This window comes from Pituophis catenifer, unplaced genomic scaffold, assembly GCF_029215685.1.
Source record: "Pituophis catenifer annectens isolate HBS135680 unplaced genomic scaffold, rPitCat1.0.hap2 SCAF_1, whole genome shotgun sequence".
Lineage (NCBI taxonomy): Eukaryota > Metazoa > Chordata > Lepidosauria > Squamata > Colubridae > Pituophis > Pituophis catenifer.
In genome coordinates, this window is record NW_027256881.1 from 276,630,310 (window position 1) to 276,642,620 (window position 12,311).

Here is a 12,311-nt window from a genome sequence, read left to right on the forward strand (position 1 = left end):
TATATACAAGGAAATAGAGCTCTTTATTTTCTTCAAAACCGGTTAGAAATATATTAAATATATCAGTCATTGAGTTGAAAGTGATAATAAAAGTCATCTAATCAATGCAAATCCCTGCTTATTGCAGGATCCGCTAGAGCATCTCTAACAGTTTACCATCTAACTTCAGAGAACTCATATCATGCGGCAGTCTGTTCCACTGGCAAATGATATGTATAATCAGGAAGTTCTTAATGTCTTACAGGAGACTCTGTGCTTGTAGTTTAACCTAGTGTTCTGGTCCTGCCTCTAGGGCAATAGAGAATAAGAGTACTTCTGCTTTAATACATAAAAAATCTAGACAATGGATTATTCACTGGGAAGTTGGTCCCATGTCAAGTTCTCAAACTATAATTGACCTTAATACAGAAAGGTGCCATGGTTATATCTTTTCTTGTGATCCAGCTGCTAGACATATGCAAAAAGAGCAAAACAACAAAAAAGGGAGCAAAAATTTAGTCTCATCTTGGTTTTTAATGAAAACATTAAGAAAGTGATCGAGTGAATTACAGCAACATTTAATCTCAAGAAATAAATCATAGTTTTTCCTCATTTTGTACCAAAGCAAATTATTTCCCATTATTTTATTTACAACTTAGCCTGTAAGAAATTGGCATATAAATTGACTTGATTCATTTCTGGAAGTGATTTATCTGAGTTTCTCTTGGTTATATCTTCCATCCTGCCCTGCAGGAGACATATCATACAGTTAGTTTCAATAGAAAAATAAGAAAGACAACTTCAAATGGAATTGGGAATTTTTTTGGCAATTGTCTTGGGTACTCTTTAGTAACAGGATACTAATGTAGTGGCTTTAGAGGAAATGTAACATGTGAAATGTTTTGTAATGACCAAGTTGGTCATTACAGCATCTCCTTGGAGTAGGATTGCAGTTTCAGCCCAGAAAAAGCAAAACACACCATTATTATGTTTTTTATTTTATATCTCTTGGCATTTTTAATTTAATTTAATTTATCACATTTCTATGCCGCCCAACTCCCAAGGGACTATTTTTGTATACTTAGATGTATTTGAGCACGGTAAGTAACCAATATTGCTCTTTGTAAGAAGTCTGTTTAAGGAGAGAGCGAATGGATTTTTTTAAGGGTGGGTTGGGAGGTGTTCTTAGCATTTAGTCCTGATATTGCAAACAAATTGATGGACTGTGCTCCAGTTGAAGATAAAAAAAAAAGACTATCCATATGGTAGAAAATTGTCATCTAGAGAAATATAAGAGAGGATTTTTATGGAACTTGTTAGAAAACTTGGAGCAACAAATTAGGGGCTTGGGGGTTTTTTGAGAGGGGGTAATTTAAAAAGTGCTGGTTTTCTGGACTATGGCAATTATACTAAGGATTCTTGTCTTCAGATTCCCCTGTTCAGGGATGAAAGAAATACATTGCACATCTTCAGGAGCACTTTGGATCCTATAGAATTCAGATCTAAAAAAAGTATTTTCTCTGAAATGTGAACTAATATTTTGATTAAAGTTAAGAAATTGGCTATGTTTTATGTGAATATTTGAAATTATAGCCTTATGATTTTTATATGCCATATATATTTTTGATGAGGTAGTACATGTAATATTTTTCTCTTCATGGAGAGGAATAAGAAAGACATCTATGCTGCATTGCATTGTGTAAAGTAGGAATATACAATTTGAGGTGAAGGGCAATCAGTGAAGGCCAAAGGAAAAAAAACCGGGCCAAAAGTTAAGGGTTTAAGCAAGAGCCAAGAGAAAATGTGTAGCACCAGCATCAGTGGAATGGAATGGGCTAGGGAAGATTTGGGAACTGCTGATCTCCCAAATATATAGGACCATGTATATTACATAACAATAGAACCTGCTAAGTTAAAAGTTATCTGGTCTTTAACTTCAGCAGCATGTTTCAAAATGAAATTTAGGAATGTAACATAAGACATAAATATTTCTACCACAGATATTTGAATAAGACCTTTGAATGTTTGAGCATGTGTCTTAAAGCACATGTTCTTTTAATGTTCTTCTTGTCCAGAATGCTGTGCATGATGTACCATAGGTATGTAAATAATGGCTTGAATTTGATCAACCTCTTTCCTGTTACAGAGGGCAGGGAGGAATCTAATGTCACTTGTCCTATGTTTGAGTATCTAAAGACTGAGTAAAGTACCTAAAGCACAATTCCGTGTGTGTTGACTTGGAAGTGAATCCCATTATGGCAATTTTGTTGAGTGAATTTAAGATTTCTTCCTATGGCTGTTTTCTACAATAGAAACCATTATTTGTTCTGAATTACTGACTCAGTGGAAGCAATTGGTTATTGCTGGTTTAGCATCATGTCGCTGTCACAGTGTAGAAGACGGGTACAAATGGCAGCTACTAGACTGAAGGCTTTTTAAGTAGCAGCGGGCCACTTTTCTGTGCCATTTTTAAACAATTAAGACAGGATATTAAGTTCAGAAAAAGAAAAGTATAACCTTCTTTTGAACTAGTCATGCACTGAGAAATAGCAATCTAAGACCATGTTGGCATTTTACTCCTAGCAACTAACTGCATTATGCCATGTTAGATAGAATGCATCTGTTAGTTGCAACAGCTCCACTGTCGACTCTTCTGCTTCAAAAATCAAGATCAGTAAGATGTTTAGTCATTGAGTGAGGCCCATTTGTCCCTGAGATCAGCTCTGTTTCCTCTTGCTGGCTCAGGAGGGGCTGAAGCAATTGTCAAGGCTGTTCCTCTCCATTGGAAAGATGGCTGTAGCCAAGAGGCTGGGACTTAACACGGTAGAGTACTGTCAGGAGCAGAACGGTAAGTAAGAACAGGAGAGATCCACAGACAGCCAAAGTCACAATGAGTTCTGCAAAAGAGTGGAACAAAAACCATCCTGATTATAATGATTTAATCTTACATGAATCTTCCTTCGGATTCATCCGGCCTCACTCACCTGTGTCGTTCCATGTGCTTTTTATCTGACATTCCTGTTTCCAGTTCTGTGAAATAACTGGCTCTGTAAGTTGCAGAAATTGTGGCAGGGGACAGTGCTGTTTACAGCCGGGAAGCTGCAATACATAAGGCTCCTTCTGACTCTCATTCCGAAAGAACATCTCCACTGTAAAGTTACTGGAAGCAAGACATATGATAGAAACAGGTATTAATGGTCCGTCAGCTGTTTTATATCACCAAGCACTGTGAAATTACAAGCACTGAAGCATGCAACTTCTATCCAGCCCAATCTCCTTTGTGTAATAGTAGAAATCTAAAAATGTTAGGCCGTGCCCCACCCCCATTCTCTTTTAAAGTCATTTGTCTTTTCTGAGTGTACGTTAAAGTTGAGCAGTTGCCTTTGAGTCCTTATATCCTGAGCAAAGCCCTCACCCATCATCTTCTTGGTGCAGTTCAAATATATGACATGAAGCATAGGGCGGTTGCTTCCCATTGTAAACATTCAGAGCTGTCTGCAATGCCGCAAGAGTGGTGTCATGCTGAGGAAAGAAGAAATACGTGAATCTTCCCCTTGATGTGCACAGAAGACAATCTAAAACACGTTTTCTAAGTGAAGAATTTCCTGAACTACAGTGGTATGAAAACAAAAGAGATTCTAGAACGTAGATTAATAGTTAGCATTTATTCTTACAATGAAGAGTATTTTGGAGTGCATGGTTCCCCAATCCCCGGTCCGTGGAGCGGGACTGGGCTGAGGCATGCCAGAAACTGGACCGCGCAAACATATGCAGCCCCATGGTGTAGGGTTTCTTGCCTAAGCAGAGGGTTGGACTAGCAGACCCCCAAGGTCCCTTCCAATCTGTTATTCTGTTTTGTTCTGTTAATCCATGAGATGTAGGCAGCACACAAAACCATGCCCCCGTTCAGCCCTCATAAAAGCCTCTCTCCATGGAACTGGTCCCTGGTATCCAAAAGGTTTGGGACCGCTGTCATAGGGTATTACAGAAGGGGAGATGCTGACAGTATCTGGGTCTGTTCTTTGCAATGAGGAAGGAGGATAAGATCAGAAAACTGAGTAGCTGACTCAACACGCCAAACTTACCGCTGAGTACATAAGCATTTTGAAATGGTGAGGTGCCGAGTCTTTTGTAGCTAATGTAAGATTCTTCCTTATTTGAGACAAAAGAACTCCTATAGTAAGAAAAAAAAGTCTACATCATAATCTCTTACAGACACTCCCCACTTATTACTTGAATAAACATTTCTTCTTTACTTACCGCCCTGCAGACGAGCTTTTTCCACTTGTCTATGGATGCCAAAAAGGACATTAAAACTGAAATCTTTTAACTCCTTCAGTTTGGCCATCACCACAGGAGTTACCCATGCTGGAAGATGCATTTTGTGCGTTTTCTAAAAAGAGACAAGAAAAAAGTTGTTTGCCCTTTGGAGAATGAATGTAAATATTCCTAAAATGTCAGAACTATGTCATACAGAGCCTGTTTGCAGCTTAATACAATTTTGGAATGATGAGGGGGAAGAATAATGTACAAAACCAACATCATTTTGTAATTATTAAATAGTAACATTTTTCATCAAAATATTAATAATAGCCCCAATATTCAAATGATTTAATGCTGAGATGTTTTTACACAGGGTTACAGTCTTCCAAGTCTGAAAAGTTTCTTTCATGTTGACTGAAAATTTTAAATTTTACAACATACCTACGTACTATTTTTGGAGCAGGAAAACTATTTTGGTAGCCATTTTAAATATTTAATAGGGCTTAACATTGTTTATAATAATACATCAGATTATATATTTTCTATATCAGCATGTGTTTTGGGTCACAGGTACTACCAAGAAGTCATTGAAGTAAAATGTTTGAATTGCCTTCTCTCAAATTATTATGTAAACATGAGCAGAAATGTAATGTTGAGAATATGGAATTGGGTTTAAGGTTAAAATGTAATATGATACAATATTATTACTGACAAATATCAAATGTAGACTGTAAGTGAGACCTCTTTCTACGTTAACTACAGTCACTAATATTAGACAATATACCTGTCAGTAAGAATATGGAGAATAGGGTTTGTCTATATCGCAACAGTTTGATCAGCCTACAAGAATGGAAATAATTCTCTTTTATGGAAGAAGAATACACAGAGGTTTTACAGGAATACAATTTGGATAGGGAAGTCTTTCTCATTCTGGGCCTCAGTCATCCCGGCCTTTATCATTTCTAGATTAAAATCCACATTAGAAGTTTACCAGATAGTGAAAGACTGTGCTAGAGGTTTAGAACAATGTACTTATATGTAATTCTGGTTTCTTTCTGTGTATATACTTCTGGTTTCTTTCTATGGTCAGTTTGCAGGTCGTCTAATAGAACAGAAGCTGTTATTCAGAAAAGAGGAGGATAGTAGTGTGTGTTTTTGATTGCTCCAACCATATAGGAGGGTCTCTTAACTTTATTATTTATCAATAATACATATGTACTCTTTAGAGAGAAAGTGCATCCATTTCAGTAACCAAGTCACATATTAGAAACCTTTCTTATTAGATGGTTATTATATGTATGGTATACAATAACAACAATCTGAGTAGTAACAGAAGTATTTCTGCGCAGTACACCATGTCATCAACATTCTCCATTAATCTATAATACCTACTTTAAGTAGCCCTTGAGTAAGAGCATAGGTAGTTTCAAACATTACTAAGGCAATAATTTTAACAAGCACCGAAAGCAAATGACTGATACAACACAAAACGTACCTCACAAAAAAGTGCATCATGCACACTCCAGACAGATTCAAGGGAAACATCCTGAATTCCTGTCATGTTTGCCACCATTTTCAAGAATTCCTGTAAAGTAAAAAAAAAAAATTCTTTCTTTCTATGATCCCAATAGTTATGTAAAGAAAACAAAATATTATATGATATATAAAAATACATAGAAAGCAATGTACCATATTCTGGATGGTCATATTTACATACTCTGGCGTCTGCCTGGTCTCATTTTGCAACTGTTCATAACGGGGACAGGAAGATAATGGAAACCGCAAGAGCTGGAAAGAGGCAACATTGATATTAGATTAAAAATGGTAATTTGACCACAGATCCTTCTTTATGATCACTAATTTCATGACAATCTACTTCTCTAGGAGCTACCTATTTGTTTTGGCTAAGAAATCTCTGGCAATTAAAAATCAGAGTCTTGTAGCCCCTTTTAAGACCGACAAGGTTTTATAATAAAACATAAAACTTTTGTGAATAGCAGTTTAGCAGATTCCACTGCACCTCACAGCTCTCCTATAACAGCTGGGAATTAAAGTAAAAAAGCAGAATAGTGGAGCTCAAGGTAGTAGAAAAGAGGAGTACTGAAGGGAGATATTTTGACGGACCTAATCTTCCAACATTTAAAGTGTTAAAATGACTCACCTTCTCCATGTGGTCAGGTACAGTGTGTACAGGAATAGGCTGCCAAGTAATATTGGGATTAAACACTTGTTGCCCTTTTGGAGGATACAGGCCTGCCAGATTTGCCTCAGCACTCATCAAGGTTCGATCAAAATCTGTACTTCGAACAAAGATCTGCCAGAGAAAAAAGCCAAATAGAAGGGAATTACCTTAGTGTCACTGTCATTACTATATTCAGGCTATCTAAGAACAAGCATAGGATCAAGGCCGCAAATCTTGAGCTGGCAACATTTCCAACTCTAGAGCTGTGGTTCAAAGTGCAATACCACAAGTGCAATCTCTCCTGCCATTATTCATTGTGCACTAAAAAGGGCTGCTGTGGATGCGAGTCTAGGGTAGTTTTTCCCCCATTTTTTCCCTTATGGAAATCTTGCATAAGAGTTTGTTATAATCTAGACCAACAAGATTGTGACAGAGAGAAGCTATGAAGCTTCCAATGTCTTTCAGGTAATGCTGCTTCAGATGGTTAAGTTCCTGCTAGAGCAGGGGTGGGCAACTATGGCCCTTTTATGACTTGTGGACTTCAACTCCCAGAATTCCTGAGCCAGCCATGTTAGCTCAGGAATTCTGGGAATTGAAGTCCACAAGTCATAAAAGGGCCATAGTTGCCCACCTCTGTGCTAGAGCATAATTCTGAACAGGATTATTGAAAAGAAGAAAGAATATTTCTTTCAGGGCTGCTAGATGATCTAGGTGATCTAGGTTTGTACCTCTCCTAGTGATCATGGAAAGCAAAGAATTTGTAAGGTAAAGTACGGTCATTGAGTGCAGCAGAACATAAAACCTAAAGCTAGATAGAATAATGCCAACAAACTTCATCGAGGAGTCAAAACTACTGTATGTATCTCAGGAAAAGGACTTTTAGGAGAAATTGTGGTTTTGGTCCAGGTAGCTTCCAATTTCAGAGACCAATCAAGACACTCTGATACATGTGTAGTAGCTAAAAAAATACCCCCAGAGCTCTTCTTCAGAAACAAGGATGGTCATTTAATTACTTTTTCCATTTCTACAGTCTATAGATTTCCCTGAATTGTAAACTTATGGGCAATGAGCTGTCTATAGAAATAGGAATTTTTCTTCAGGCACGTCCACATATTTGTGAACGAATCCTTCTTCTTGACCAAAACACATTGTGCCATAAGTGAATCGATGTCAGGTGAACAGATCGTCCAGATATGTGTGTCATAAACAAACTGTTCTTTGAAAAAGGAATTACTCTTTGATGGTCCAAGCAATCTAAATTAAATGTTTCTGAACTATACTGAATAAACAATAATTGGTTAATAGTTATGGAATTAGAAAGGGACACTGAATCCTTTGAATGCAATCCCCTGCCCAGTGCAAGAATCTTAATTAAAGCATTCCAACAGATGACCATCTGTGATCTGCCTAACATAACTAATGAAAGGGAGCTCTCTCTGAGTAATTGATCCATTGTCATTATGAAAAACTGTTTTTAAACATTCAATTGGAACCTGCTTTCCTAAAAATTCAATCAATCTATGTCTTGCATATTAGGATGAGAGAGAACACATCTTAACCACTTTCTCTCTGACATTCCTTCAGTTATCTGAAAAATGCTGTATCTCCTTTCAGCCATCTTTTCTCAAGGCAAATATCCACTTTAATCTTTCTTTGTTGCACTTAGTTTCTAATCTTGACCATTCTCATTGGTCTTCATGAACCTGTTCTGATTTCACTGATTCCTTCTTAAAGTGGTGCCTGAAACTCGACTCAGGATTCAAAGTAAGGTCAGATTATAACAAAATAATGTGGAATGATTAGTTCATGTAATTGGACATTACATTCATATTGAAGCCTATATTGGGTTTCCAATTTTTGCATCCACGTCTCACTGCTAGATTAAACTCAGTTTTCAATCATCTACTTTTCCAAACTTTCCCCCCATTATTATGAAAGCTAGATATCTTCCACTGTGTTATGTGTTCATTTATATATATATGTGTTCATTTCATTTCTGTTTCCTAAGTAAACTTGACCTTTCAGCTCATTTCTTTAGATTATCCAGATTATTTTGAATTTTATTTCTGTCCTCTAAGGCAAGGGTTTCCAATCTTGGTAACTTTAAAACACGTGGACTTCATACTGGATGGGGAATTCAGGGACTTAAAGTCCACAAGTCTTAAAGTTGCCATGTTCTAGGGCAGTGATGGCTAACCTTTTTGCCATTGTGTGCCAGGAAGGGGGGGGCGGGAGTGTGTGTTACGTGCGTGTGTGCCCACACCCATAATTCTATGCGCCCACCCACCCACTCCCAGCATGCGATGGCCCGGTAGGCCTGGCTCATCTGGCTCCCGAACTTCTCTATGATTCTGGGGAGGATCCACACCCCCCGGAGCCTTCCGGAGGCCGGAAACGGCCCGTTTCCCAATTTGGAAAACGGGCCTTTCTGGCCTCCGGAGGGCCTCCAGGGATGGGGTGGGGAAGGCCATTTTCAACCTCCCCAGACTCATAGAGAGGCCCTGGAGCCAGGTGAGAAAGGAAAATGGGTCTTCCCCACCCCCCCAGACCCTCTGGAGGCAGGAAACAGCCTGTTTCCCTACTTCTGGTGGATCCAGAAGGCCTGAAAATTAGGTGGCTGGCGCGCATGTGCGCTGGAGCTGAGCTCGCGTGCCCACTGATATGGCTATGTATGCCACCTGTGGCATGCGTGCCATAGGTTCACCATCATGATTCTAGGGCAAGGGTGTCAAACTCGCCACATCACGTTGATGTCACGTGACATATTGCGACATTTGCCTTCTGGTGGGGTGGCCTGCGTGTGCCACATCTGGCCCATGGGCCACCAGTTTGACATATCTGGCCCATGGGCCACCAGTTTGACACCGTTTTAGGATATTAATTATCCTACCCAATATTGTATCACATTTAAGACCGATAAGCCTTATCTTCGCCTTTTCATCTGAGACATTGATACAAATACTGATTTAGCCCTCTTCCTTGTGACACATCACTCAATGCCTTTCTCCAATATAATGTATGATTATGCAACAGATTAAACCAGAAAATAAAATTACTATACATACCTCTTCTCTATTGTGGTAAATATTATGCAAAATGCACAGAAGGAAAAAGGAGAATAAGTTGTACTGTTACTGCTAGCAATGTGGAGTGCACCAACCTCTTGCCTATTGTATGACGCATTCAGGAATCCATCGTAACGCCTACGAAGAGCTTGGCCCAGGTTCCATTGTTGCTGCATCCCTTCCTATTCATATCAACATGGGCAAATTAACAAGTTAAGCAAGTCTTATCTGCTAGTTTGCAAAACAGCACAAAGTAAAAAGAATGTTTTACAGCTCAAATGTTTTCAGTGGAGGAACAAAAGTGAACAAAAGAACTTCCTGAAATGGAGAGAACAACAACTCCTTCAGAGATCTATTTTCTGTCCTCTTTCTTCTTTTTAAATTTTCGGTTGTTCTTACAATAAAATAAACTTAATAGTTAATTATAACAATTGATCATCTCCTTGGATTTTGAGTGATACTACTGCTTCCTGGGATAGCAAAGAAAGTAGGAAAGTTGTATAAAAATAGCACTCCAGAAGGGAGAGGGGGGGAAAAAAAAGAACAAAACAGGAAATGTTAAAACTCTTGCTAAAAGTGCTTGAGTGACACTTGTTGACAGGGCAGTCGTTCTTCATTCCTCCCTTCAAAAAAGTAGTGCCCTTGATTTTTAAAGTTCCCACCGGCAATTTATTTTGGGAGTCCCACCTGAGATAGCTGTCCAAATCCTTGGGGCCAGGCGCTTTCCTGATAGGGATCTCGGGGATATGCCTTCACGGGAGAGCGATCTCCATGCCGATACAACTGGAGGAAATCAGAAATACATGTATGCCCATTCACATGCTTGTGGCAGTTCTAATTTAGGTTTGGGGAAACGTTATTATTTAGCTCGAAAGGCGCGGGGGGTGGGGGGGGGACTGCTGTTGCTAGCCGGGGTAGCCGTACCGGGCGACCAGCCTCTCCCGCCTCGCTGGATTCTTCCCTTCCAACGCTCCCGCAACAAGCAAAATGCGGAGAATGGCAACGTTTGGATGGCAACAATACGCGAAGATTTCGCCTCCACTCAGGCCAGCAACCTGCAAGGAAAAGGCAGGACGCCACCCAATGCTCGGTCCCCGGTGCCGTAAAAGTGGCTGGGCAAGGCGGCGCTGGCATTGTTTTTCTGCCAGATTAACGAAAAGTCGCCGCAACTGGCTTTTGAAAGGGATCTCACGGTTAACTTCTTGGCAGCTCACAGATTTGTCCCCTTCCCCATTTTCTTAAAAACAAAACAAAACCCTCGGGACGTGTCACCTGAACCGAAGGATTGCCCACCACTTAGCCCCTCCACTTAGCCCCCCCTCCGGCCAGGTTTGTTGGCTGCTCACCACAGTAACGAAGCGGAGAGTCCGGCTCTGGGCGATCGGCGGGGCTAGCGCGAGGAGGATGAAGCCCAGAATAAAGGTGAAGGGAAGCCCCCTCCAGTTGCAGCGACTTTTTCTACCTGCCATGTCTTTTTTTCGTCAACCATCGATGTTCCTTTTTCGACCTCCGTTCCTGGGAGAAAGTGAGCATGCTCCGTTTAGCCGCGCATGCTCAATAGCAGCTTTTGAAGCTGTCTCTGCCGTTTTATCGGAGAAAGCGGTTTGGTAGAGAAAGGGAGGGAAGCGATCGGATAACAGAATAACAGAGTCGGGAGGGACCTTGGAGGCCTTCTAGTCCAGCCTCCTGCTCAAGCAGGAGACCTTATACCATTTCAGACAAATGGCTGTCCGGTCTCCTCTTAAAAACTTGATGAAGCAACCACAACTTCTGATGGCAACTTCTGTTCCACTGGTTAATTGTTCTCACTGTCAGGAAATTTCTCCTGCGGTTCTATAGGAGTTCTCAGTTCTCCTTTGGATCTCTCCTGTAGCTAATGTTGAAGCAGAACTGAGATTCTTAGGTTGCCTTCTAGAAATAGTCTGTAATCTACAGATGTATTAAAAAATGGCAGATGAATAAAAGATGAAAATAAAAATCTCAGCAGAAAAGAAAAAAATAGTATCTCAGCTGAGAGTAAAACAAAAATGAAATATCAGTTTGCAGTTACTAAAAAAGATTGTAGAAAAGTAGACAAGCTATATCACCAAGTGGAAATAGGTAGATCTTGGAGATGCCCTTAGTTAGTGGCAAAGTGAGTGTCAAACCCTCAGTTTTTTGCCAACTGTCTCCCAAATATTGCAGATTGGGTCAGGGGTGAATTTGTACAGTGTCAGGAAACCTGAGAGGGTGGCTGCATGGGGAATGGTCATGAAGTTATTAAATGAAAGAAGGCAAACTTTTTAGAAAATGAAAATCTTGCTCAAAGAAGAGACGAGAAAGGCAAGTCTTGAACTGTAAACATTGACCTTATTGTCACGAAACTCTGATATCAGAAGAACTAAGCCCATCCTATCAGACTGTTAGCCAAGAAATAAGAAATAGTAGTGTACTAAATGACACTGATTCTTGTTGAAGAGCTTGTACAAAATATATCTGCCTGAATTTATATTTTTAGGAGGAAGCCAAACAAACCAGGACAATTAGTTTTAGGTATTTGACACTCACAAGGATTGTATAACGTTACTCAATGTTTTTTTTAATGTAAAGTTTCAAATCTTTTAATATAAAGTTTCAAATCTTTTTTTTATGTAAAGTTTCAAATGTAACTTCTCCATACAACTAATCCCTGGAACAGACACCTGGAAACCAGCAAATACAAATCATCTCTAGCACTGTCTCCATCTAAATATATCTGTGAAAAGAAGCATCAAACTATATGTCTGGTTGAAGTGAAATATTGGTGAAGCACTATTTACAATAACATTGTTAATCATAAAGAA

General features: G+C 39.5%; 1 protein-coding gene across 1 annotated transcript; it reads right to left on the bottom strand.

Moving 5' to 3' along the window:
- Positions 1 to 510: 510 nt before the first annotated feature.
- Positions 511 to 11,022, bottom strand: ACP2 (acid phosphatase 2, lysosomal). Its single transcript, XM_070936648.1, is given in 12 exon segments — positions 511 to 2,876; positions 2,964 to 3,139; positions 3,395 to 3,501; positions 4,065 to 4,153; positions 4,240 to 4,372; positions 5,738 to 5,827; positions 5,932 to 6,030; positions 6,404 to 6,556; positions 9,585 to 9,671; positions 10,177 to 10,272; positions 10,836 to 10,967; positions 10,969 to 11,022. Coding segments are annotated over 12 exon segments (1,350 nt in total). The 3' UTR covers positions 511 to 2,742.
- Between the last annotated feature and the right edge of the window lie 1,289 nt (positions 11,023 to 12,311).